This window comes from Acipenser ruthenus, chromosome 24, assembly GCF_902713425.1.
Source record: "Acipenser ruthenus chromosome 24, fAciRut3.2 maternal haplotype, whole genome shotgun sequence".
Classification (NCBI taxonomy): domain Eukaryota; kingdom Metazoa; phylum Chordata; class Actinopteri; order Acipenseriformes; family Acipenseridae; genus Acipenser; species Acipenser ruthenus.
The window spans coordinates 1,273,075-1,300,353 of NC_081212.1; the positions used below are offsets into that span (position 1 = coordinate 1,273,075).

Sequence of the window (27,279 nt, forward strand, 5' to 3'; positions counted from 1 at the left end):
TGACGCCAGAAGTTACATTCCAGATGCTTAAAAAAAAAAAAAAAAGATTTCTTTCTAACTATCTCTTGGTGCTTTCTTCGAGAAAGCACAGACCATCTCGTACGTTAAAAATACCCAAAACACAACAAGCAGAAGCTAGAACGGAAGTGTGTCATCTCTGTGGTTATTAAGGAAGCTAGCATCTGCACATGAATACAGATGTCCTTATAAAAAGAGTCGACCCCTGCAATCACTCTCCATTCTTCTGTCACCCCAGATACACAGCTGCACAGCATTCTCGATCAGATTGACCAGACCAGGCTGCAATCAAGGTAAGTGGCAGGTGGGCAGCTGCCTTGCTTCCTGGGTCATATTCATTTCACACACAGAGGACCACATTGACTAAACTTTTCTTCCACTTCAAAGTTGGCAATATTTTTCTTTCAATGTTGAAAGTGTAGGTGGACACAGAGACTCTTAAAAAACGACCACACCTTTATTTTTGTCTTTTGTTTTATTAAATTGCAATTTATTAGTTCTTGCTAGATCAAAACGTGAATCTGAGGTGCAGTGTGGAAAGTAGAAGAGCATGGATTCACAAATAGAATTAGATAATACAGAACCTAATACAAGGCAAATGATCTGACATGGCTGTGAAACCGGGTCACCACAACTAAACTTTGTTAAATATTTTTGGTTTTATTCACCGTCAATTTCTATACGTCCGTAAGAAACTCAGTTTTTTTTTAGTTGGCAAACCATTTCTATATATATAGGGCTTGACATTTTCGGGTTTTATTTCTGATCACATGACATCCTTATATATATTGTATTTGTAAGCTAACAACCAAAAGCAAATGACCTTTGTCATTTTTTACTATTATTGAATATCGTAAGATATTCAGTAGTAGTAAAGAAAAACACGGTTCGAAAATTAGACCGATGTTTCTGTGAATGTCCCTCGCTTCACACAAAACTGAGCACGTTTTGTTGGTACGTTTCTTGTTAGTATTTTTCTTCAAGAAGTGCTACTGTTATAAACCCCAATCGCTTCCAGTGGTTTGTTATTTGCAGCGTGCATGGTGCGAATCAAACCAGGTCTTTATTGTGGGGTTTGAGTCAAGTCCAGGTGATCTTAGTGTGGTCTGTATTATAAATTACACCAGTCTGTATCCAGCGAGGTCTAAACAGAGTCATTTAAGAACCATTTTAGTGCAGAAGTCCTCAAATGTTTTATTTGGGTGACAACTTTTTAAAAACTATTCTGAATAGGCATTGAAAACTGTTGTAGAAATCCTGTGGTGCCCGCACCCCACTTTGAGAACCCCAGATTTAGGGTTCATTAAACTTTTACAAGGTGCATTCCACGTTCTTTTCACACTAGCTGACAAACAAAACAAACAAACAAACCAAAAAAAAAAATATATATATATATATATAAACGTGCATCTGTAAAATCTTGTGGAGAAACATTAGCCCTCATCTCGAGTCCTGAAATGAGTAACGTCATGATTAAAAATACACACCAGCACCATATGCAGATGGCATACACTGAGATGCTATATACTGCGCTGCACGTCATTGGCTGTTAAACAGGAACCAGGAGAACTTTACCAAGAATTTGCATGAAAATAAAGAAGTGCTTTTAACACTTTTTGAAATGGTTTCCCCCCCCCCCCATTGCTTTATATGGGGGTGGAAATGGCATCTGACTCATGAGGTTATCATGCATTTGCATTTCCCTATATAAAGACTAGAATTTTTTTTTTTTTTTTTTTAATCCATCCCCATATGAGATCGCCATGCATGAAAGAGTTAAAGTTGAAATTATTATAATTTAACATCATCATCATCATCAATATACCTGTCAAAGGAATTATATGATTTATTTTAAAAAGTCAAAAGATCTTAGAAGGATCTTTTCAAATCAACCTAGTAAACCCAGGCGAGATAATGCCATTTCAGTTATGAGCAGAATAAAGCTACTCTCACAGGGTTTCTCAGAACAGCCCTAGGACTAATGCTGGCTATTAAAAAACCTATACAGATAGAGGTATACAAATTGTATAAGAATCAAAACATTATCACTGCCGATCGACTAGCAGTAACATTTCCTGTTTTATCGTTTAACAGGTAAATCAAGCTTCAGCAATGGCAGGATCAAAGGTGCACCAAGTTTTGGTTTTGGCATTGGCTTTTATCCTTGGATCGGTCCTTGGCGAATCAAGCCCTAATCCTTCAACTGCCAATCCTTCCACCACTGGTAAATCATCCACAGTTCAAATTACTGCAGTTTCTTCCAGCATGATAACTTCTACACCTGTCACACCCTCAGCAAGTCCCCCACCCTCGACAGTCTCCACCACCTCCTCGACAGTCTCCACCACCTCCTCGTCCTCCCCATGGCAATTATTTGAACCCAAGATTAGCTTGTTGGTAATGGGTGGGCTGGTTCTGCTGTGCACCATCCTGTTCATTACGACCTGCATCCTGGCAAACGTAGTGTGCTCCCTGAGAAGGAGCTACCGGATGACGCCACGGCCGACCAACAGCAACGCGAACCTGCTGAGCAGCTCCAATTTCGGGGCCTCCGGAGGTGCCAGTCCCAACGGCAAAGAGACGGTGTTGTCAGAGACGAGCATCATGATGGAGGAGGTGAAAACCGAGACGGCCCAGGAAAACAGGGAGCAGGAGAAACAAACAGGAACGGTCGCAAGCGCAGGAGCAAAGGAAGACGAGTCCCTGGAAGCAGCAGTTACTGCAGGAACCCCTCCAGAGGAACGCATGGGAAGCGATGAGGAGGAGGGCGATCTCCCTCCTCCACCAGACAATTCAACAGCAGATTTTATCCTGGTGGTCTAATACAGTGGGTTCTTGAACCCGGTCCTTTTGAGAGCTCCAAATTTTAAAAGCAGCGCTGCTTTCCAGTGTACATAAAACAGCACCCACGACCTTGAAGAAAAACAACATGCCTGGTCTGTTACTGGCCCCAAGGACCCGGATTAGACATTCTAATACCACCGCTTAAACCCTGCAATGTGTAAAACGAATGGCCTGCAATATAAACGAACTCTGTTCAGTATGAATAGACCTACGAAACCAGAAGACTGCCCCACCTTTGAGCCCAGTTTATTAGCAGCCCCCTGCTGTAAATGAACCTGCTTCGATTTGCCATGCTGAAGTTTCATCCCTTATAACTCAAACTCCTCTTGTGGTTGTAGTTCACTTTAATGCTGTTTTTAAAGCTATTGTGTTTTGTGAAGAATGAAGGAAATTTGTAAGAAATTAATTCTTATGCAGAAAAGCCAACTCTTTTTTTGATCATAATTACTAACGCTTTTTAAATGTATGATGTAAACACATTGCAAACAACTTGAACGAACGCAGACAAGCACGTCACTGACTGCTATTTACTTTGGATTCAATGCTTATTACCTTTTCTTGGAATAAATGTATGTACTTGATTTTTTAATTACAAATAAAGTGTTCAGTCATTTTAAAAAAGTGTTCAGTCATTTTAATAACAATATGGTTTAAGGATTTTTCACACTACAGATTATCACATAACTTGACATTCTAAAATGGGCAGACTGTAACGCCAGTCCACTTCAATACATGTCTTTATAGTACGCCAGGTAAGCCCCTGCATAGGTCCTAAAGTACTTCATCTTTTTAAACATACCAATAAACCTGCAACAGTCTTGCACAAAAACAATACGACTCAGAGGCATTAAATACAGACCTAGCTGATCAAGGGTTCCATAGGCTTGCATGAGGAGGCTGAAAAAATCCTGAATTTCAGGAAGAGTTCACAAGGTTGATCAGAACCACCAAAGTGTCATTTCTGGTGCCGAGACAGATTTCCTTCACAGAGGCACAGCCTGTTCTTTCTCCAGCCACACTTTTAAACAACCGGACCTTTCAAACTATAGGTCAGTGCACGAGGCAGTGAACAGCACCAATGGAAAACAACAACTCCCCCTTACTTCCACAGCCAGGTACTGTAATGCTGACTCTGTGTGTGTGTGTTTGTGTGTGTGTGTGTGTGTGGGGGGGGGGGGGGGGGGGGGATGTGAGTGTATATGTGTGTGGGGGGTGTGGGGGGGCGGCAAATTGTGTCAATCCTGAATTTTTACCGGGCTTACAATATTATTATTATTATTATTTATTTCTTAGCAGACGACCTTATCCAGGGCGACTTACAATTGTTACAAGATATCACATTATTTTTACATACAATTACCCATTTATACAGTTGGGTTTTTACTGGAGCAATCTAGGTAAAGTACCTTGCTCAAGGGTACAGCAGCAGTGTCCCCTACCAGGGATTGAACCCACGACCCTCCGGTCAAGAGTCCAGAGCCCTAACCACTACTCCACACTGCTGCCCATGTATTGTATGCTACAGCACCTTTGGAGGGACCATACCCAACTAGAGTCTTGAGGAGATGAGGAAAGCGAGGGGTGGTATTGCATGAATCCACACAGTCTCAGGTGTAGCCGACTAAGCCACTGTTAACCCCTGTGCAATGTGAGACCTCTGAAGGAGGGGTGGGTCTGCATGCACAATGTGTACTCCAGGTGCTGTAGCTGGAGAGATAGAAGGGCAAAGAGCAAAGCAGCAACAGCTCAGAGAGAAATATTTCAACCAGGGCACAAATGTACACAGAAAAACAAACTTTAAAAAAAAAAAAAAAAGAATTTTAAAAAGACTTCTGTCGCCTTCCCAAAACTCCTGAAGCCGTTTCCTCCAACTGCCGCTGTGTACCTAACAGGCCAATCAGCACAGAGTCATAAAAACAAGTGGATGTTTTGTTGAAACACAAATACATGTGTACCAGCTAATGCAAAGGGATGCAGTGTTCACGACCCCCGTTTTCTGAAGAAACTGCTGATTGGAATTAAAGTGAATTTAGCATTTTTTTTTTTTAAACTGCGACTATAGATATATGCTTCCTTTTACCACTTCTCGTCAATATATTACTGTAGCAGCCCCCACAAAAGAAGAAGAGCAAATCACAACCAGCAAATGGAAGGTAACCCCCTGCAGACTAAGCTACAAAATAAGATCAAATTACACAGAACTGCAGTTCTGTCTATTTATTTTCTGAAACCGCAGTGGATGACAAGTGGCAGGATCTCTCAGTTTACTGTTTTCTCAATCTAAAAATCTGTGGATGTTTAAAATCACAAATGTTTTAACGCAACGCTGTACGCAGTCAAAGTAAATGTGAACAATGATTACATTTAATGACTAACTTGTTAAGGTATGCTTCCATTTAAAAAAAAAAAAAATTGTTTATTGGGGAAAATGTTTTAAGAATTTAAGAACTTAAAGCATACTCAATTCCGTGTCGTGTCTTCAATACTATTTTTGCTTCTGTTATATGTACTCACTTCCTGAAGTTGAGTGTCGCAAGTTCTCAGTTTCGTCTCTCTCTCTCACACAAACGATGAAACTACACCTCTGACAGACCACGACAAATAAAACACGGGGAAAGAAACATATTTTGACCAAAAAGAGATTCAACATCAGTGAAAAACTGGATGTAGGCAGAAACAGAGAATTATTAACTTGATGTGGTAAGTAAAGCACACTTGATATCATTGAGTGAGAGGAAGCTCTTTGAGCAACAAACTGCAATACCTACGTACGGTGCAAAAAAAGGAAAAAAAACAACAACTTATTTTAGGCGACTAAGGTTGTTTTCACTCAAGTACAGCCTACACTGTACTTATAGAAGCTACTTTGGTATGGAGTGTGTGTGTGTGTGTGTGTGTGTGTATTTTTATTTTTATACCAGAATCAGTACATTTGAAGGAATGTTTTGCACTTTGGGGAGGTGGTTATGTATACAGTATGTTAGCGGATAACTCTACAAATCAAAAAGTTGTTTGCTAAATTGCTTCAATCACCCTAAAAAAAACGGAAGTTCTTTATTTTATTGGTTAGTAATACATATCCAAGTACAGTGCTTGAAGTCCAAAGAGTTCAATTCAAATAAGCAAGGCAACATTTTTCTCTTCCCTTTGAAAATCAATTCCCAGTGCCATACTAATTGGAGGAAGTTCAGCTTACTAGAACTAAGACACCCTTAACAATGAAATCTACTTGTCCCCTCTCTCCCCTCGATGTGTTGTCTTTAACTTGATTTCAGGAGGTAAATGTTTTTACATGAACAAACACTGCATGCATTTTGTGGTCAAATGTGCTGGTTCACAAATAGCATTTAAAATAATGTGCAGAGTATAAACTTAACTTGAACTGAATGTTTGCTTCATTCAATTCTAGAATATGTAGATTTGTGATTATTTTTACAAACAGTGGCTCTGACCTACCTTCTACAGATCTCAATAGTCAATAATATATGACCTGTATAGTATTTGGCAAATGCTCTTCAGCTCTGTGTCGTTACTATTATGCATTATTCAATGTATCTTGAGATTTGCTTCATGTTGTGTTTCTCTAAAGGCTTTACGAAGAATGGAAAAATCTTTCAAAGCTGCAAAACCTGCAAACAAAATGGAGTATATGTACATAGCTGCTGCCTTCACGTCCCTCTGTGTGCTTCTGGCAGGGTGTGAAGGTAGCGTTACCACACTGTCAAACCCTCTCACTGCAAAGGCTGAAAATGAATCAGGGGTGACTAAGGCCAATGGAAATTCTACTTTACTGAGTCCAGCTCCTAGTGTCAGTGCGTCTGCACAGACAACCCCTTCACTGGACCCTGCAGCAGAACAAGCAGTGCAGACACCTCTCACAGCCGAGGGGCCGAGGGAAAAGCAAGAACTCCAAACCACAATTCATTCCACTCCAGGAAACGCAGCAACGCAAGCTCAAACACCCATCAGTGATGGGAGTGTAATCGGGGCCTCGGAGGAGAAGAAATCATACGAAACCTCCCTGATTCCAAACACAAATACCATTAAACCAGTTTCTCCAAGTCCAAGCCACACTGAAACTGAACAGCAACCTCCAGAGAATGCAAGTTCTCTTTCTACGAATCCACAGCCAAATCCCGGGACAAAGCACGGAGTTACCCCTTCTGCGGAGTCTACTGCCAAAAAACAAGACCCAAAGGATACAACTTTGAAACCAGCAGCCAACACACCGGCAGTGAATAACACACCAACCCCCGATTTAACCAGCCCTGAGCAGGCCTCACAAGAGACAACAAATGCACTTTCTACAAAGCAAAGTGCAAATGGGATTACCACTCACCCCATGACAGCTTCTACTCAACTTGCACCAACAGCTCGAACGTCTAAAACAATTACAACGTTGAGTCTAGTCGAGCCTGAAAAGACCACAACAGCAAGCGACCACACTACCTCTCCAAAACCAACACGGACATCTCAGGGAGCTGCAGTTACCACTTCTTTCATCCAGACAACCCCAAAAATATCAGAACCAAAACCTGCAGCCTCCACTGAAGAGAAAAAGACAACAACAACAAAAGTTCTGCCAAAAAACCCTGCCCTCCAATCAGCCGACAGCACAAAGGCCGGCACGATCGTAGCGGTCATCATCGGGGGAGCCTTGGTCTTGATGATGTTAGCCATCGTAGGCATCATGATACGAAAGCGGCGCCTACAACAGAAAAGAGCAGCGGACTCTAACTGGGCAGGACCAAGCCCGTTTTTGGACGGCCAGATCCTGTCTCCTTCTGTGGAAGATGAAGGGAATTACAGCCACCGACTTTCCAAGCGGATTTCCCTGGGGACCTTCCTCCCTCAGCGGTTATCCAAGAGGTTCTCGTTGCTGGAGGAAACCGAACTGGAGGGATGTGATCCGAGCGGCACTTTCGGTAAAGCCGCTCCTGTGCAAACCAAGAACGGCAAAACTGAAGAGAGCGAAAAGCAAAACAGCAGCAGTGGCGGAAAAGGAGGAGGAGGAGGACCAGAGGACGCCACTCAATCATCATTCTTACCCATGACTTCACTGCAAACTGCAGTCAGCAGCAACACTGGAAACCAACTCCCTTCCCCACTGCCATCCACACAACCACCACTGGAAACAGTCAGTCTTGACCCACCTGCTAAGCCAGCCAACAGCCCTGTTAATGATGATGTTCAAATGCTCCCACCCCCGTTCCTGGCAGCCAATGAGATGCCTCCATCACCCCCAATAGGCAACACGATCCCACCTCCACCTAGTGATCAACTGGTCCTCCCACCTGCACCCTTATTGTATGAGCAGTCGATCCTTCCTCCGCCTTCTCCACCACCGCCAACAGATGCTCAGGCCATCCCCCAAGCAGACTCATCCAGCGATTCAGATGTACCCTTGCCATCTGGAGAGATCACCAGTCCACTGATCAGCTCCAATCACGCTGCACCAGATAGCAGCCGCCAACTGCTGCCCCCTTCTGCTACCTAAGGCTCCTCAAACCCAGCGTCAAGGTGATCGTAACGCAACCCAGATTTGCATCCTTTTGTTTTTCTTCTTTTTATCTTCTTCTGCAGAATATCAGAATCATTCTCAGCTGTGAAGTTTCGTGGCCAGGGTGAGAGAAAAAAAAGGCCCCTTTCACTTATGGGACTATGACACACACTTTCCAGTGAAAGACTTCATTCCTAAAATGTTCCTGATCCTGGCTCCCAATTTTGTGGATGGGAATGAAGTTACTTTTTTTTTTTTTTTTTTTAATTACAGGTCCTGGTTAGAAAGAGACACAAGTGAGTGGTTTCTTTAAGCCGATGGCAAAAACCACTTCCGAAAAATATGAAGATAACTCAGAGGGAAGTAGCAGCCCATCACACTGTACCCAGAACTCCTGGGCTGTTGCACAGAACTGTGATGACTAAGATAAGGCACAACGCCACACTCACGTCAACAATTTCAAATTGTATTCCTTCAACTTTCTATATTCTATACAGAGAATATAGGCTTTGCTTTAGTGTGGGAATCTCTGTAATGTCTTTAGTAAACACCCAGCATGGTAAACTTCACATGAAGGTATAAATGGAAGGTAGGCTACATTATTTTTTTTATTTAATAAACCGTAACTTTTAACACTCTATACATTAAGATATATAGCAGTACTACACAGAAACAAAGTATTTAGAAACACATTTCTGCAAGAAGTCTGTATAAAAGTCTTTGTATTTCATAATGCTTTAAACTTGAGAAACTGGCATTCAAAAACAATGCAATCTAAGTATTAGCAAGACACTGGAGTTCCAGATCTTTGAAATGTTTTGGTTTTTTTTGCTGCCATTATAAAAATGTATTCTGAAATATGATGCTTTTGATGCAACCGTTGCTATTACAATGTATAAATAATAAAAAAGTAAATGTTTCCATTGTATAATTTTTTTGTCAGCTATTTTAAATACACAATATCCATAAAATGTGTGTACATAAAGTAGGAAACACACTACGGAAACACATTAGACTAATGCATTGTTCAGACACAAATGTAACTAGACATCCCCCCTACACATTAAAATTGACTGATATTAATATCTTATTAACTAAAGAAAACTGTGAAGGAAGGTAGTAGGGTATTTTTTAGCACGTGTTCATGAGACATGCAGAAAACTCTACATTTCGATTAAGCAGGTTAATAAAGTATTTGGAAATGAATGGTGTTGGGCTGGTGGTGGAGTTGTGTGGGTATTTGATCGAGCTTCATCACTCAATGTCAGGCATTTAGCCACACACCAAGCTGGTTTGTCTTCCAAAACCCATACATGCAATCTCACAAGAGATGCGTCGACTCTGCAAAAAATGTCCCCACTATGCATAGAATCGATGCACCTGAATTGCAAATATGTTGACTCAAGCAATTTGAAGTAAAAAAAAAAAAAAACACTTCTCTATTGAATTTCCAAAGGCCACTGGCTCCCTTTCCAACCCCATAAGTGAAAGCATGTGAATGGAGTGTGCTTGCTGGAAGCGAGCCAGCGTTTGAATGCAGTGTGTGGTACGAGCTGCAGCTGAAAAGACTGCAGCTGAGACAGAGAGACGGTACTATCAGGTCAGACCTCTATTAATAGGCAGAGGGTGTCACATCACTAGGGATCCAGCTGGGGGAGAGCAAGAATGTCTTCCTTTGGGACTTGAAAGAAGTCTCCCAGCAGCAAAGTCAGTCCAAAAAGGGGCCATTTTAATCCATAATTCTATTTGTTGGCAATTGTTTTATATACTTAATTTTTAAAGCACAGCAGCCTATGATTAATGACAATACCACTTCCAAAGCAGGGGACAGCAACAACCAAACTTCACGGGGCCCCCCAGGGCCCGATCCCAGTAACCTTTACCTGGGGAAACTTGTTTTAACAATAATTCATGTGTTAAACGGAATGCTTTAATAAACAGTATATTCCTATGTGACTCCTTTTCCAGCCCGGCTCAAGGTTAATTGAATTGGGATGCTTGTCCTCAAGGTATATGAAGTGTTCTGTTTTATGCAGCCAGGATGTTTGGATTGTGACGGGACAGGGAAACGACTCAGCAGGGACAGGGGTGACCTGATTCACATTGCATTCCATTTCATACTGCTGCTGGAGGAAACGTTATGTATTACTGTATGTAGGACAGCTCAGAACAAGGTTTCAAAAGACAAGTGCCATAAAAATCTAGACCAGGTGAAAGGAAAAATCAGCTGTGATCACGAGGAAAGATCTAGCACAGCTGCAGATTTACCAGAATTGCGTGGGTTTTTTTTGTGGTTTTTTCATGATCTGATGGTTAATACTTATTTTTTGTTTTGTTTGGCTAGCAGTTTTAGTTTTGCAATTTAGTAAAAAAAAAAGTTTTTAAAAATCACTAAGTTAAAACTATGGAACGTTCAGAAATATGGAAGCAATTCAATCAAAGCTCTAGAACACCTGAGATTCAAATGATTGAATGACGACATGGAGGTACAGTCATCTCCGGCTAAGAGAACACCCCTCAGGAAGCAAGCAAAGTGTTCTCTAAGACAGAGTCCACCACCAGACACAATATGAATCAATAAATAAATATATATGTGTTGCTTGTCATGATGCACGTGCATCAGCATATGAAATGAACAAAATAAAGTAAGAGAAAATAGGCAAGTGATGTTAATAAACTATAATAATAATAATAATAATAATAATAATAATAATAATAATAATAATAATAAAGTAAGAGACAAACTAACGTTAATAAACTAACTCAAACTAAAATTAACACAGCACCCCTACGCACGTTAAATGCAGCAGCAGCTCTAGATTAATTATGAATACACGTACAGGAGTAATATTCAAGACATGCACAAAATCATTTAACAGTATGGAGAAGCAACTTACCAGAAAGAGAAACACCAAATTGCTCGCTGACTTGCGGCTGATTCAGGTGTTTTTCAGGAGCTCGAACAATTTCCAACTTTTTGTAGCAAGAGAAACAGCATCGCGTTTCACTGTTTGTTTGCCTGCCATTGTGTAGCGATGAGGTGCAGTCATCAGAATACACAACGAGGCAATGATAAATAACGACGGCTCTGTTATGACTGAATAAACCAATCACTGCTCCTCAAGACACTCTCGCGATGACAAGTCAGTTATGAAAAGATTGAATCAACCATTTGAATTTAAGTTTGACCTTGATGAGTTGTCAGGTTATAAAACAGTACTGTATCAGTTGTGAACAAATCGCTAACCGTGCCAAAGAGGTGTTCTTTTAAGAGAAGTTCCTGTTCCTTTAGGCGGAGCATTTACAATGGGAACAATCAGTTTCACCACAAGGGTGTTCCCTTAGGAGGTGTTCCTATACGCAGAGACTACTGTGCCCCAATGTCACAGCAGTGGATTTCCTTTATCCTGCTCTAAATTAAGCAACACTTTGGAGGAGGTAACATCCCAGCTAAGGGTAGGATGCAAACTATTCTGATTAACGACAGAAGAAAGAAAAGGGCCATTGAGCAGCGCTAAGGTCACTTACAGAAAAAGGTTTTAAGAAAGCAATTTTCTGCAATGCATAAGAAAGTGCATTTAGTTTGTTTATTTATCTGGATGAAAAAAGGAAATAAATGTAACAGATGCATTCTAATTTTCACCAGATCAATAAAAGTTAAGAGCTTACACATAGTATTGATGAAATGTATTCAGATAATGGTATGGGGGGAGGGAGGGGGGGTGTTTCGTCGAGTGCAATCCTGATTTGATAAAAGGCTGGAGTCAGCAGCACAGCAGCAGTAGCGTTGCTGGAACTCACTGCTGCAGTGATCCCGCTCCACAGACAAGTGCTGGAAATGCAGATCAGGAGTCTGCAGCAGCAACAGCAGCAAGAGCAGAAGCAGCCCCTCCATTAACACACACACACACACACACACCGCCATGCAGCTGGAAAAGCACAGAGACACAGCCAGGAACACCAACACCGAATGCTAACAAGCAGGAGAGAAGGGAAAAACGACAGAGGATTCAAGACGGAGGATTCTTAACAGATTGAGAAGAGAATAATACACTATCCCTGTTGCTGCAGAGAGAGAGAGAGAGAGAGGATTGTGAACTGATGGAGAAGCGAAGGTAAGTGATTGACCACAGGAAAACACACATCAGGAAATAGAAACACACGCACGGTCTTGTCTGCTGCTCTGCAGTCACCTTTGCTGATTTTTTTTTTTTTTCTTTTTATGCAGCTCTGCCACATTTCAGAAGTGGTCTTTCTCTAGAAGTTTGCAGTGTTACAGTTTCACTTCACCTCTGCAGTGCTGTATGCAGCACAGTCGCCTTTTTAGAACTAGAATATTTCTGCGCTACAGAAATATAGATTTGAAAACTTTCACAAACATTAACAAATATTTCTCATATTTAACTAGTGGAAGAAGGGGCTCACGGTAAAATGAAAACTGTCTAACATCAAATACATGAATACAAATACAGAACTGAAGTGATTCTTACCAGGCTCGTATAGGCAGCACTGCCACTGCAGCACAAGCAGACATAAGATCTGGCATAACTTCAAGTTACATTCCAGCCGGTATAAGAGAATAAACACCTTGTCTGGAAGAAAAGAGCTGCCAGCTGGATCTTATAATAGTAATTTAAATTTGGGGATTGCTGTAAGATCAAACAACAGAGACATTCAAGAAAATGTTCAACTGCATATATATATATATATATATATATATATATATATATATATATATATATATATATATATATATATATATATACATATACATATACATACATACATACATACATACATACATACACACACACACACACACCAGTATTCGGTGTGCATATATTTATATATAGACAGCTATAGATGCTTGAATGTTTAAAATTGATGTTGCATGCTTTGAACACTGGTTAGTTCACTTTTTTCTTCTTGTTTTACAGTACAATGCTGAGGTCCCCTGTGCTGGAGCTCGCCTGCTTGCTGGTCCTGCTGCTCATGGGGGAGGTCCTGTCCATCTGCCCCCAGACCTGCTTGTGCAGCAGAAGCCACCGGGAGGTGGACTGCTCCGGGAGGAACCTGAGTGAACTCCCCGATGGGCTCCAACACAACATCCACACCTTGAACCTCTCCTACAACAGCCTGGTGGAGCTGCACTACCTGCTGACCCGCTTCGCCCACCTGCGCACCCTGGACATCTCCTACAACCTGCTCACAGACTTCCCAGCCAGCCTGCCCAGAGCCCTCTGGGAGATCTACGCCTCGGGCAACGGCATAAGGCTCTTGGACAAGAACGACACGGCTTACCACTGGAACCTCAAAGCCCTGGACCTGTCCGGGAACCAGCTGGAGAGGGTGGTGTTCATCAACAACACCCTGCCCAACCTGAGATCGCTCAACCTGAGTGGCAACAAGTTCTGGACGGTGCCCACCAACATGCCGTCCAACCTGCAAACCGTGGATTTATCCAACAACTACCTGGTGCAAATCCTTCCGGCTACACTGGACAGGCTGCCAGACCTCGCCTATTTCTACTTGCATAACAACAGGTTCAGCTCTGTGAGCGATCGGGCTTTCAGCAAACTGAGCGGCCTGAAGCTGATCACTCTGAACGACAACCCCTGGGTGTGCGAGGAGGAGCAGAACATCTCGTACCTGCTGAGCTGGGTGAAGCAGACTCCCGCCCGCGTCATCGGCTGCCCGTGCTATACCAGGCACGTGTGCGGCCGAGCACAGGGCGACAAGCCGCCGGCCCGGCTGACCACAAACGGAGGCTGGCACTTCGCTTCGTACACGCAGTCCAGCGTGACTGCCGGCAGCGGCAGGGTTTACGGGAGGCCAATGCCAGCTGTGACAGAGAGTTACGCTTCCAAGTCTGCGGCGGTGCTGCTGAACCCACCGTCCAACAGGACCTCCTGGCACGGCTCGGCCGCCGATCCTCCCGTATTTAAAATCCGCTTCCCCTTGACTTCCACCGCGCTCTCGACCGTTAAAACATCAGATCTACCAACGAGCACAACTCCCAGCTCCACCACAAGCACTGTCAGGAAAACGGCGAGCGTTATCCGAAGCACAAGCACCAGCACGGGCTCCACAGCCAACGCCCTCAGGGCTGCTGCCGTTAACCTTTTACTTTCAACGCTGGCGATGATGACAGGCATCTGAAAACAACTCCTTTTAAAATAACACACAACATAAGAGAAAACATTTTGTTACGTTTCCAACGTTTTTAAATACTGATTGCATTCTCGTGTTCTCTAGTGAATGTGTACTCGCAAACCAGATCAAAATGCTTAAAAAAAAGTGCTTTCCTGCCTTCTGCAATATACAGTACTACTATTGTATGGCTATATTGTGCACACATTTTAACATGCGCACTAAAATGCTATTTTCTCTCGCTCTGTACTTTGCTTGTTCCTTAATGGATACTGCATTTTATGACTTCTTAAATGTGAAACGAATGAAGAAATATGTTTGCAATGTTTTTGGCTTACAGGCGTCATCAGGATGTATATTGAGCATTTTTTTTTTAAAACTTTAGCATTTTAAACAATTTCAATTTAATCAACTGTTTACTACTGGTTGGCAATACAAGAAGTTGAAAAATGGCTTTTTTTTTGGTTTGGAAGTTTCTAGCAAAGACATTAATAAAGAAATGACAGCTCAAGTTTAAAGTAATGTTATTAAAAGGTTTTAAATCTGTCTGCATGCAGCACCCACATAACCTTGCTCTCCTCTGAAATGTTGACTCCCTGAATTTAAAAAAAAAAAAGTTATTTTATTCCACACAATATCTTGAGATTCTTCTTTAAACACAATTACTTACAAAACATGATTTATAATAATAAGTCATTATGGCTCTAGATTTAATAAAAATAAAACAGTAACCTAAAAAAAAGTTAAGAAACACAAACTTTTACAGTATTGATGTTCTGTGACCAAAGTTAGAAATTCCAATCGTATTTGTCGCAATATTAATAAGGGCTGCAGTTATGGCAGTAGTTGTTATACACGCCTCCACAAGGGGGCGCAAAGCCTGACTGCATCATGCTTTCAAAAGCAACACCTTTCTGTCCAATTTAGCTGCAAACCACAGTGATTAAAAATACATTTTAAACCAATACGATATAACATTTTGTTTGAAAACAAACACTATGATAAATCTACGGTATATACCACATACTACCTTACAATACATTCTTAAACAGTGTTTTTCAATCCATTCCAAACCATGATCTGCTCCCAACCATGTCTTTAACAAGTGAATGGAGCTGCGTTCCAAACACGTCTACTTGTTTAATCAGGTAATCGAGGACCGGGTTGGAACAAAATCCTGGACTGGAATGGATTGAAAGAGCCACAAGTGAGGGACTCTAAAAATCGAGGAATACCCCAGACACCGAAAACAAAGATTACAAGACTGAGTTACTGACACCGTGCATATTCGAGGGCCTGAGTGCGATCACAAGATTCTCACAACACAGCCCTGGGCTTTTCTTCTGAAGCATAGACAAAAGCACTAACTTATTTCCTCATGTACTCTCAGCTTTACTCAGCTTCTCTGAACCAGCACACAGCGTCCATTCTTGTGATCTCGAACAGCGCTGGACTGTACTCATGTGCCTTTGCCTGCTGTCATTTGGAAAACGAGATTTCCAACCAATAAATAACATTTTCCAAGACAGCTCTCCTATATTAGCCTACTAGCGCTCAGCGCAACCTGCTCCCCACATGCCCAGCTTAGTCAAATCCGTGGTTTCAGGTATCCCATGTCAGCTGTGAGGTCACCAGCTCAGACAGCAATAAAGAAGAGAACTTCTGCATTGGCCCCAGCACTTCCAACCAGACACCTGTACAGGTAGCGCAACTCACCACCCACCTGCATCAGGTATGTGCACAGCTTTTAACAGAGATCACTGTTCTATCAATGTTATAATATGGGCATCAGAACACACAAACTCAGATTTGTTTTCTTTGCATTATTATTATTATTATTATTATTATTATTATTATTATTATTATTATTATTATTATTATTATTATTATTCCAGAGGATTGATGCTCAACATATTTGTTAAAAGATGAAGGGCCATACTTACAAAAAAGTGTTTACTCCAGTCTTTAAATTAACTCTTATTTATTTGAATGAAGAGAATTCAACAGTACCAAGAAGCAGATAATTTGAGAGTACTTGACGTAAATGTTTGATACTAGTTTTGTAAGAAGTCAGGTGTTTTCCTCCTTTCTAAAAGTTTCGAATACAACTGGACCGCGCTGATTTTGATTCTCTTTTTTAGTGCTAAAGTTGGTCGAGAACATATCTCTATATATAGCCTCTGGTATATGCCGTTTCAGAGCACCAACAGGAAGTACCAGGCACTGTTCTGATGACGACTGAAATCTGTCTGAATCTGTACTCGTAACAAAAAGATCTGTGTGCTGTGCAGTTTACCCCCATGTTGCAGTCCATGATGAGACTGCACCACGCAGGGAAGAACAAAACACCACCGTTCACTTGTTCTACCAGAAAATAATTCCCTTGCCTACGTGACCCGGTGTAGCCAAGCTCCAGTCACACACCTCAGCAAGGTTAATACGTAATAAAAAAACCAGCACACGTGCCTTCCTCTTAGGTGGACCATTAAGAGATCCTTCACACTTTACCACTTGGGCGTGGAGCCCACATCACCCAGTCATACAAGTATGCGTTTCAAATCTCATTTGAAGATACTGAAAAAAAGACTTTAAAATTGAAGTCTGTAAATTGAATTTTTAAAGGGTTGTTGTCTTTCTTAACCCGGAAGCCAGCAAAAGCAAGACAGTGCCACTCATCACAGGAATAAAATATTTTCTTATTTCAGCTGCATTTCTGTTCTTTCACATTAAAGGCTTACAAACATCCCCCGCGAGGAACGGCTTTGCTTTTGCTGCATCCCATGAGCAGGTAAATGAAAGCCGACGTGTATAAACACAGAACCGCGACACACAGAGGAATAAGAAACGGGCGTACCTCCGAGCAACGTAATAAAACACGGGATTCCCAGATCTGGAGGTCCCGGCTTGATAGAAAATGTTGAGTGTTTTCAGAGCCTTGAACTCGTCTTTTTCATGCACTTGGTGCCTATTAAAAAAAAAAACAGAACACAGATATTAAACAAGAACATCAGAAACATTGACAAACTTGGAGGTCATTCGGCCCATCAGTGCTCGCCTGGTTCCTAGCAGCTGACTGATCTCAAAACGCTGTGACGTCGAGTCTTAAAGGATCCCAGTGATTCAGCATCAACAGCACGGCCAGGCAGTCAATTCCTTCACCACTCTCTGTCTTAAGAACCGTCTCCTATCCACTGTCCTAACACTTCGTTTACAACTGTGTCCTCTGGTCCTGGTTTCAGTGCTGCGCTTAAAGTATTGGCTAACTCTTTAAAAGATACAAGGGACATACGTGTCCCGCAAATAAAAATGATGCTATTTTTGCAAGGAGGTGCACGAAACAGGGTTTAAACTGACAGGCTGGATCTGGTCATGTTGTAGAGAAAGTTGTGCATGTAAATAACACCGGACTGCAGGAACGTTGACATCAGGAGGGACTGTGCTTTGGTCAGAGGAAACGCAGCGTGCAGTGGAGTTACCTCGTCATGAACTCCTCAAATTTGGAGCTGGTGAGGTTGAGGCTGGACCAGTGCGTGTCGGCCACGGGCTTGTGCTCGGGGGGGCCCAGGTATGCCAGCAGAGTCGCCATCTTGTCAAAGGGCCTCCTTCCCACGGCCTTGTGATCCCTATGAACAGCAGCAGCACACTGGTGAGCCAATGCAGTGCCCCTTAGAAAAGTGTACTCTAGCAAAAGCATGATAACCACAGTAAAGCATAGGCAAGCACTGTACAACCCAGAGAGGTATGGTAAAGCATAGGCAAGCACTGTACAACCCAGAGAGGTATGGTAAAGCATAGGCAAGCACTGTACAACCCAGAGAGGTATGGTAAAGAGTATAAAAACAAAAACCCCATGACACACTGTTGTAAACTGTAGTAAAAGCACATTATAAGCATGGGAAAACTGCATAATTACAGGGCAAATTTACTGTGGTAAACGTTTGCAAGGGAAACAATACAGCAACACAGCTTTAAGTAATGCTATGCAAAAACAAAGGAGGTCTGGAAACTGTGTCAACTCTATGCATTTGCTTTTATTGACACGCAAACTGCGTGCTTTCATTCTAGCTATGTGAATGCTTTGTTTCATAGTTGTTTAAATAGTTTTCAAGGAGGTTTGCCTCGTTTCTATGAATGCTTGTGACTCTAATAACTTGTAGACAGACATATCTGATTCATTTGAAATTGGTATTTGTCATCATAATAAGGTACAGGGATGAAAATAAGACTCCTATTGCACAGCAGTTTCGCCCATTCCAGGTTTTAATACAAGCTTGATTAGCCACAGTTTTTACTGCAGGTGTTAAAGCACACTCCTACCTGTTACTGGAGAGATACTGCCCGATCTTCTCCTGATTGTTCCACAGCAGACGGTGCAGAGCCAGCACGTTGCCATCGCTGATGAAGGACAGGCTGTGATTGACAGCGTCGCTGGCTGGGCAGTCGGACGCGATGTCCAGAAAGAATCTAAGGGGTACAGGAGGGATACAGGGGCTCAGGAGGGGCAAATACTACAGTGGCCTGTGTTAGGTTAGCAGGACGGTTTTAAAACGTCCCTTAATACCATGAATGACACAATTTGATGTTAGATTTGCTAGTACAGCAAAGAAGGGTTTTTTTCTATCTTTGTGGGGGGTTTTTTTCCCCACTGATTTCCCTGAAATTTTAACAAAAAAAAACCCGTCTGGCTTTACTGCCTGAAAACGGCCACCTTTATATTTGCATTCGCAGAATCAGAGCGTCACTGAAATTCACGGCAGGGGCAAGAATCACATCAGCTGTTACTTGTGGGGGTTAGAAAGTCACCGTACACGTACCTTCTTGCTGCATCAAAATTGCTTTTGACAAAATCATTGAACGGCCTCATGTGCTCTTCCTTTGTAAACAAAACGTGGTTGGCAATACTCTGAAGTATCTGAAAAAGACAAATACAACACGACTGGAGTAAAACTGTTAAAAATAAAAAAAGTACACAGGTTGTCAGGAGAAGGCTGGGCTTTCATTATTAATATTATTATTGTTGTTGTTATTCTGCTGCTATTTGGGTACCTTGGACATTAGCTTCAGCCCGCGTTCGATCCTGGGTGGAGGCTTCTTGTCCAGGATCCCTGCTTCGTAGGGGGAGACGATGGCAGGGTTGATGAACCTTAAGAACATGGCACTCCCGACAGCGCCCATGCTGTTCTGGGGGAAGCGCTGGCTGACCACCTGGAGGAAACAAAGAACGAAACAGGACAGAGGGGAAGAGTTAAGCACATGGAGGGGCACGCATCAAAACAGAGGCATGGAGGATGCAGGCCATTGCAACCTCCTCTAGCAGCCTGCAGAGCAAATGCAGAATGAATTACACAGAGAGAGAGAGAGAGGCACACCGGCAGGGTACGCCTTCACCTCCACACCATGCCAGCGATCAGGAAGAGAAGAGCAACGCTACATCACCGCGGCTTACAAACGCTGCACTGGAAAAGACGATTAATAGCAGAAGAAGGGAGCATGATCCGGACCGCAGGGGGGCTTGGGGGGGATAACATCCAAAGTCATCCCTAAAACATTTTTTAAAAAATCACCTCATCTTGAATGTACTGTAGTGTACTGTTTGAAGAGCGCACAGACTAGAGTCACAATTCACTCGCCTTGCTTTGGGCAGACTGGGGTTCTGCATCGAAACATCAGGAAACTTTTGAACTGTGCATTGCGATACTTAATGCAATAACGGGAGAAGATATAGGAAAGATAATGGATGTTAAAAGATCTTCAGCTTCAAATGCAAGCCACACCTATTCTCTCTATGTAATAAACAATACCATGTCAAATAAGGAAGGGCCTAGGGTGCTTTATGCTCAACCTGACTGCGGCTAACTACAAAGAAAGGTCACTGTGGTCTGCAAGCCACCCACGCTCCGTACATTCAGACTGGAATAATAACCTGAAGCTACTGCACCGAGTAGAGCTCTCAATGACGTTTCAGTGTGTGGCAGAGTGGAGCCATACAGAGCTCTGTGCGCCCCCTCAAAACCACACAGCGAAAATCAAAGAGCCCTGCGCATGCCGCAGTGTCAGTGACTCCAGGGTCCTTCAGGACAGAAAGGCAGGAAAATAAAAAAATCAAGGAGATTCCCAACCAAGGTTTGAAACAAAAAGTGTAAAGCAGGGATATGCTGTACAGGAGCTGGACAAACACTCAGAAACACCTGCAATACGTAACACACCCTCGTGCGAGGGACTCCTTCACCACATGCATTCTTGTGTACTTCTGGAGCTGTACCGTTCCAAAAACTGCCATTTCCTCCCATATGCAAATGTATAACAATAACACCCGTTTCTTTAAATCTCCCCTTGCACTTAAAGACTTTTGAGGTCCTAAAAAGCTAGAGTATGTATATCAAAGTTACTCGAATAATTAAAATCGCAGTAACGGTCTCGTATCCCCTCCCTGGAGGTCCAGTTGACAGTAGTATGGCAGGTAAGGGAGTCTATTTTTTTGTCCAACCCCTGTAACAGTATTTTGAAACCTTAAGGGGAAAAAAAACCTGTTAACTGAACCAAACGCTCATGTTTTAAAAACACAAAATCAGAACACATAAAAAAATAAAAATAAATTTAAAAAAAAAACAACGAGGACCAAATACCAAGCAGCACAAGTCTGAGAAACCCCTTCAATTAAAACCCTTGAAAAAATTACTGGAAAGAAGTGGTTTTTAAATAGAAAATGCCACTGGTTTAAAAATATTTAGCGTTAATTGAAATGAAGGCTACATTGTGCCAGAATTAGTAGAATGATTTCAGAGGTGAAATTCGAATGCAGGCTGAAGTGGGAAGATGTTTTGGACAAATAAAAAAGCAAAAAAAAAAAAAAAAAAGGCTTTTGCTTCGGAAAAAAGAATAATTGCCAATAAAAAGTTCTCCGAACTTACTGATTTTTTGTTTTCCTTTTTTTCTTTAACGGTAGCTTTATTCAGTAGAGAGTGGCAAGTTGCCTATAGAACAGAGATGAGTACACACAAGTCACAGCACCAGCTACACACAGAGAATACAAACCAACGCTGACTTGCACAACAAACAAAAAAACACTACACAGTAATGTGACACAAACACAATGAAGCACTTTTTAGATTTAAAAAAAAAAAAAAAAAATCATAATTTTGTTACATTTTTATATTTCGGAGATTAACTTGGGAGAACATTTACAAAAGCAATGTTGATCTCTTTTGAAGGATCCCACAGCACAAAGTTTCAATTGCTTAGCACTGCGCACTGCTACACCAGTAAGTGAGAGAGAGGAGTGACTGAATGAAACTCATTCACTGGAGACATGAATATCAAAAAAAATCTATCAAAAATATACATATACACCTTTCTTAATCCATGTACTTTGGACAATAAAGAAAGTGTAAGTAGATATTATTATAATGTTATTAAATTAGATATCATGTGTACAGTGCTGAATTAAAAAACGATATCTATATAAAAACATATTTATTTATTCATGGAGATTAACAGCTTAATTAAACATGGTTATAAAATAAAACAAAATAAGAACCAGACAACCAAACAACTCTGAAGTTTTATTTAAGAGTGCAATTAATAACTTGTTTGTTTTTTCTGGTCCACACAATAAATGCTGAGACTTGCCACAGTAAAAAAAATAAAATAAATAAAAACCTAGTAGAACCCCCTTTATCCAAACTGGATGCACGAGCCTGCAGTGTTTATTAGCAGCGTCTCCTTTCAGCCACACACTCACACACTCTGCACGGGGATGAAAGAACTCTGAGCGATCCATGACCGCACACCACTCCCACATCCCCGGAGCAGTTCAGATAAAAGGGACTCCACTGTAAAACTGAAACACGTCTCAGGGTTCGCAACATGCGCTAACGCTACTGCTGCTGCTTCTGCTTATTGGTTTCGTAGCATGAACAGCTTTACGTGGTGCAAACAGAGAAGCGATAGAACGGTCAATGCCATGAAACTGGCAGCAAATGACTCTGGCACGCTTGCGTGTCCTTCGGTTGCCCTTCTGCCTGGTTGCACTTCATAGCGAGCTCTTGGGCATACCTGGTACAAGCAGTGGCACACGCTGCGCAGCTGGGGAGGGAAGTCGCAGGAGGAGCTGAGGATTGCGTGGAAGAATTGCTCCGTCATCTGCAGCAAGTTGCGCTGGTTCTCCTCCAGACTCTCCGTGGGTTCAAGCCTGAACAACGCGAGGAGAGGAGACACACACACACACCTTGCGTTATTATGATTCCCTATGCAATGATTCCGCTCATGCATGCTCATTTACCAGGCTTAACAAGTGATTTATAGCAGCAAAACAAACAGCACGGACAAGTCTACGGTACAGTCGAAATACAACAAAATCTAGGTGTTTAAACATGCAACAATTTTACTGACTGCAAAACTGTTTCCTTTTTTATTTCTTTGCTTATGTATTTATTTATTCAGAGCTAGTATACTGCACATGAAGGAGTACAAAGGGATTTGTTCTGTTTTGAAAATACAACCTGGTGGGGTCGACCTCGAAGCTGACATGCTGCCACTCCGGAGTGGTGATCACTGCTCTTAGCAAAGGCTCCAGCAGCTTCTGCAGGTAGGTAGCACCATAAACCTGGAGACAAGAGTCACAGCGAGCCTCGTCACTGTACAGGGCCGAGTAGCGTTCTCTCCAAAGCATTGCAGAGGAGCACGCAAGCAAGCAAGAGCTCACTTCGATTCCCTATTCAGAGAACTTGCAAATGTAAAGTGACACCTGTTCCTTTTAATGTCTTTAAATTCACAATTATGCATGATTCAAATATTTTCTCTAATTTCCCCACCACATCATACCACCAGCAGAGAGGGATAAACCATGAGGCATGATTTTAGACAGATCATTTAGTTTATGTCACATTCACCTCCAGTCTCACAATTTAACGCAATATTCAAAAAGGGTATTTCAATAACAGTGCCGCCTCCTGACGACACCTTTCCTTACCTTAAAACAAAAGGTCATTATTTTACTTGCTAGGCTGTTTCCTCTGAACAGCGTCTGCATAGAGTCTGCCAGCTCCACCTCTTTGGAAAACATGTTCCACAGCAGCTGATACAGGAGGTGCCGGGAATCGAAGAGAGTCACCAGCACCCGGGCCAGTTCATCCTGATTGGGAACAAGAACAGCAGCACACAGCAGTATTTACTATGGAATTCGCTTCACCTGTAACAGAACTACTGAAACTTGAATCTTTGCAGAAATGCACAGTCTACCTACCCACTGTGAACAAGGCACCACATTGGCCAAAGCCATGGCAATGGGCAGCTCCCCCTGATCTCCCATCATGGTGACCAGCTCGACCAGCCTCTCGAAGCGGTCAGCCAGCACCGTCTCTGCCAGTGTGTCGAACTCCGTGCCCTGCTGCAGGATCTTGGTCAGCACCTCCATGAAGGTGGCTCGAGTCTGCAGGTCTTTATGGTAGCCCAACCCTGGCAACAAAGAAGAGAGTCCTGGTAAGCAGTCTGTTTACCTCTACAGGGCTGGAATGTTGAATCCAATCCTGGTTTAATAAGGCACACCTGAGCGTGTTACTTATACACTGGGGCTAATGAAGCTCGTAATAAAACCTGGAATGGGTGAAACTGCTACGCAATAGGAGTCTTATTACTGTCCCTGCTCTACAGTGGCAAAGAGGCTTAATGCCAAGAAAATAGTACTTTATAAAACTACTGTTAGGTCCTACAAAAAAATCCCAAATCGGCTTAATTCTGCATGGTTTTGCTGCTATTGCTAGAGTTAGGAAACAGTGCCGACGTGACTGCTGCAGTGGCTGCTTCCCCACGCTCACCTATGGAGTGCATCAGGCCGCTGTCCACGTTGGCGTTGAGGAGGTTGGACATGGCCAGGACAGTGCAGTGCCGCAGCGAGGCCAGCCTCCGGGACATCCCACGCTTCCGCCCCCCTGTCTGCTGCCCGTCATCCTCCACCTCGCTGCAGTCATTCAGCAGATTCATGAACAGAGTGAAGTACCTGAGAGAGACACAGAGCCCATCAACACACTCAAGAGCAGGGGTGCAACGATACACTAACCTCCCCGCATCGCGAGACATGAGAATGACCTGACTGGAGACTTGCAGGATGCACTATAAGATCAAATGATCATTTCATGATGGGACCATTGACAAAAATGAAATGGGACAGGGAGAGTATGTATCCGTACCAACTATAAAACACACTTCCTCTTCATTCAAGAACCATCGAGATCTGCAGTGAGCGCTGGCTGTGCTTGTTTTCTTGTGTTATCACGATACACACTTCCACTACGATACGTTACGACATGTAAAGAAAGGGTCCATCGATACACAATGAATCACTACTCTTACTTTAGGAAGAGCTGCGACTTGGCCTCCATCAGTTCCACACCGTCGCCCTCTTCTGGCTGGAGGGGTAATCCTGCAAGAAGAGACACGACCGCCTCCATGCTGGCCTGATCCAGGTCTCTGTGGGCGAAACAGGAAACACACAGACACACAAACACGGAGAGACACACAGACACACACAGGTGTTTTACTGAAATATTTCACCACAAAAACAAACAATTAAATGGGGCTATTAAATGTACAATACCATCGGGGCAGTTTATTACGGATTAAGAAACACAACAGACAATGAGGCACGATACAGTGATTAGTTAAAATGGGAACTACACTGTGACACACGTGGGAGTCTGCTCCAGTGGATTACAAGATAAAAAACAAATAATCCGGACAAACAGAAATTCATCAAGCAACACCGAGTTTGCACAACAAATGACTGGACGGAGAACAGGAGTCTTGTCTTGCGTACCTTGTCAAACACTTCACGTCGTCATCCGCTGCCTGGTTGGAGATTCCCATAACCCAATCCGTCAGGTACTCCACCATTTTGTTCCTAAAAGCGACACACTGTTTAAAAGCAAAGCAATATCACTTGACCTCACTCCACGTCACGTGACATCCCCGAGACTCCATCTGAAATCTGAAAGCCCCCCCTCCTCGGACCGAGACACCCCTGGGCAGCCCTGAAACGAAGCGCTTACCTGAATTTCATCTCCTGACAAAACGAAAGGTCGTCCCGTCTCTCCATCATCACTTCAACCAGTTGGCACAGCCTGGTTTTGATCTGGATTGCGTGCACCATGTTTCCCAAAATGCGGACATACCTGAGAGCACCGAGAAATCTGTTACACTTTCAGCACAGGGAGGTCCCTTGCTCAGTATAGAGGTGCTGAAATGGGTTTTTTCTTTTGTAGAAATGTTTTCATAACAACGTTTGTACTTGCAACATTAATTTTAAAATTCAATTAACGCCTATGGTGAATACGTTTTTAAGACTAATTAGCTATTAACATTTAAAATATTCAGTACTTTGATGTATGTTTCAATATTAACTAAATCAAGTTATTAATCAAATTGATAAATCTTGCTACATACCGGTAATTGATTTATTAAAATGTTTGGAAATACTGCTATTTTATTGATTACTGGCTCGTTCACAGTCGTCTTAAAATAACGCAAGAATATGCTTTGTTGGAAAATAATAAGAATAAAAAAAAACATTTTTTGACTGATTTATTTTCAGAAGTTTTCTTTTGGTTAAGTGGTGCAGCTGCGCTCCGATTTTATTAACTTTATTTTGGGGGGGGTGTTGCAAGATAACTGAGTGTGATTTTGCAAGTTGTATTTGGTTGTACAGAGTAGTTGCGAAAAAAGTAACTTTTGCAAGGCTCTCGTTTCCTTCTGTATTGTGAGCATGGCAGTTCAGTGTGAGAGGTAACGGCTGCACGATTTAGTCACACAGTGTTCACAAATTAGGATTTAAGAGTTATGTTTTTGTGCTCGTTGCACTGGTTTTACTCAAGTGATTCCTGTGCAGGTGTTTATGAATGGGAATAATAAGAGACATGCACTTCTTTCTTGTATGATGACCAAGAAAAATAAACTGCATTTCTAAAATGTTCAGTTATCCAGAAGTACTTCAATTTACTAAAAACGTCTGTTTAGTTTTTGAAATTTATTTTATTTACTAAAATTAAAGTGTTAAAAAAAAAAAATAATTCACTCAGTGCATATTCTATGTGATTTCCATCGTTCACAATATTTATTCAAATGAATAAAGGACAGTTTAGATTTAGGTTTATTTATAATGTTACAGTTTTAAACATATAAAATGTTTTAATTTGACAATTTTCCCAAGGAGTGCTAATAGTGGGCCGCAGTGCCTCATGCAGCTGAACAGGTGGGCCTCAGGTAGAAAGGTTTGGGAAGCCCTGCCTTACATCATCCAACATCAAACAAGGTGTACTAGAAAGACACATCCACAACACTCCTGCATGCACTGGGACAGCCTTGGAAGGCAGTGGATCCCTACCAAGAATTTCCGACTGTCCACCTGCTCTTGCAAGTTTAGTTTTAGCCCATCAGCATGGGCGTTACCTATCCAGTGAGAGACAGCGTGTGCTATTAAACTCACCTGACTAGGTTGAGCATCATGGTCTCAATACTGGCCTGGCCCAAGTGCTCGGAGCTTCCTTCAGTGTGGTTATCCAGCAGGTTCTTCATTATAGCAATCGTCTGCTCCACAAACTGCGTATTAGTGTCATTGATGGGAACCTGACGAGAAAACAGGGAGTGACGGCATGTTTATCTTTGCAAAAGAAACGTGCATGGATATCTTATTTAGAAAACTGGAGCGTAAACCTTGAGAAAACGCATTGCAAACTGCCAACCTAGAACTACTATACTCTGAGTTCATCTTTACA

The 27,279-nt window shown here is 42.3% G+C and overlaps 3 protein-coding genes across 15 annotated transcripts in view; 2 read left to right on the forward strand and 1 right to left on the reverse strand.

Annotated features, from left to right (window-relative positions):
• The window catches only part of LOC117429835 (neurofibromin), a 69,462-nt gene that overhangs the window by 22,598 nt on the left and 19,585 nt on the right, over window positions 1-27,279 (reverse strand). For 11 of the 13 annotated variants that reach the window (XM_058997881.1, XM_058997880.1, XM_034049707.3 and 8 more), the window contains exons 21-35: window positions 26,991-27,130; window positions 25,558-25,680; window positions 25,326-25,409; window positions 24,863-24,979; window positions 24,328-24,509; window positions 23,757-23,968; window positions 23,484-23,645; window positions 23,014-23,117; window positions 22,568-22,703; window positions 21,424-21,486; window positions 19,559-19,717; window positions 19,327-19,424; window positions 18,830-18,976; window positions 17,989-18,135; window positions 17,367-17,477 (exon numbers count right to left, since the gene is read on the reverse strand). In XM_058997881.1, coding sequence (XP_058853864.1) covers window positions 17,367-17,477; window positions 17,989-18,135; window positions 18,830-18,976; window positions 19,327-19,424; window positions 19,559-19,717; window positions 21,424-21,486; window positions 22,568-22,703; window positions 23,014-23,117; window positions 23,484-23,645; window positions 23,757-23,968; window positions 24,328-24,509; window positions 24,863-24,979; window positions 25,326-25,409; window positions 25,558-25,680; window positions 26,991-27,130 — 1,985 coding nt within the window. The remainder of the gene's footprint in view (window positions 1-17,366; window positions 17,478-17,988; window positions 18,136-18,829; window positions 18,977-19,326; window positions 19,425-19,558; window positions 19,718-21,423; window positions 21,487-22,567; window positions 22,704-23,013; window positions 23,118-23,483; window positions 23,646-23,756; window positions 23,969-24,327; window positions 24,510-24,862; window positions 24,980-25,325; window positions 25,410-25,557; window positions 25,681-26,990; window positions 27,131-27,279) is intronic. The other 2 variants (XM_058997882.1, XM_034049704.3) reach the window with 1 other exon arrangement.
• LOC117429839 (uncharacterized) lies at window positions 201-3,375 on the forward strand. Its single transcript, XM_034049711.3, has 2 exons — window positions 201-311; window positions 2,113-3,375. The coding sequence occupies exon 2, from the start codon at window positions 2,131-2,133 to the stop codon at window positions 2,839-2,841; it is 711 nt and encodes a 236-aa protein (XP_033905602.2). The 5' UTR covers window positions 201-311; window positions 2,113-2,130; the 3' UTR covers window positions 2,842-3,375.
• Window positions 12,161-15,130, forward strand: LOC117429838 (oligodendrocyte-myelin glycoprotein-like). Its single transcript, XM_034049710.3, has 2 exons — window positions 12,161-12,477; window positions 13,300-15,130. Exons 1-2 carry the CDS (start codon window positions 12,464-12,466, stop codon window positions 14,519-14,521), a joined length of 1,236 nt encoding a protein of 411 aa, XP_033905601.3. The 5' UTR covers window positions 12,161-12,463; the 3' UTR covers window positions 14,522-15,130.

Bases quoted from the DNA above. Each gene is read 5' to 3' on its own strand.
- LOC117429839 (XM_034049711.3), top strand. From the start codon at position 2,131: ATGGCAGGATCAAAGGTGCACCAAGTTTTGGTTTTGGCATTGGCTTTT.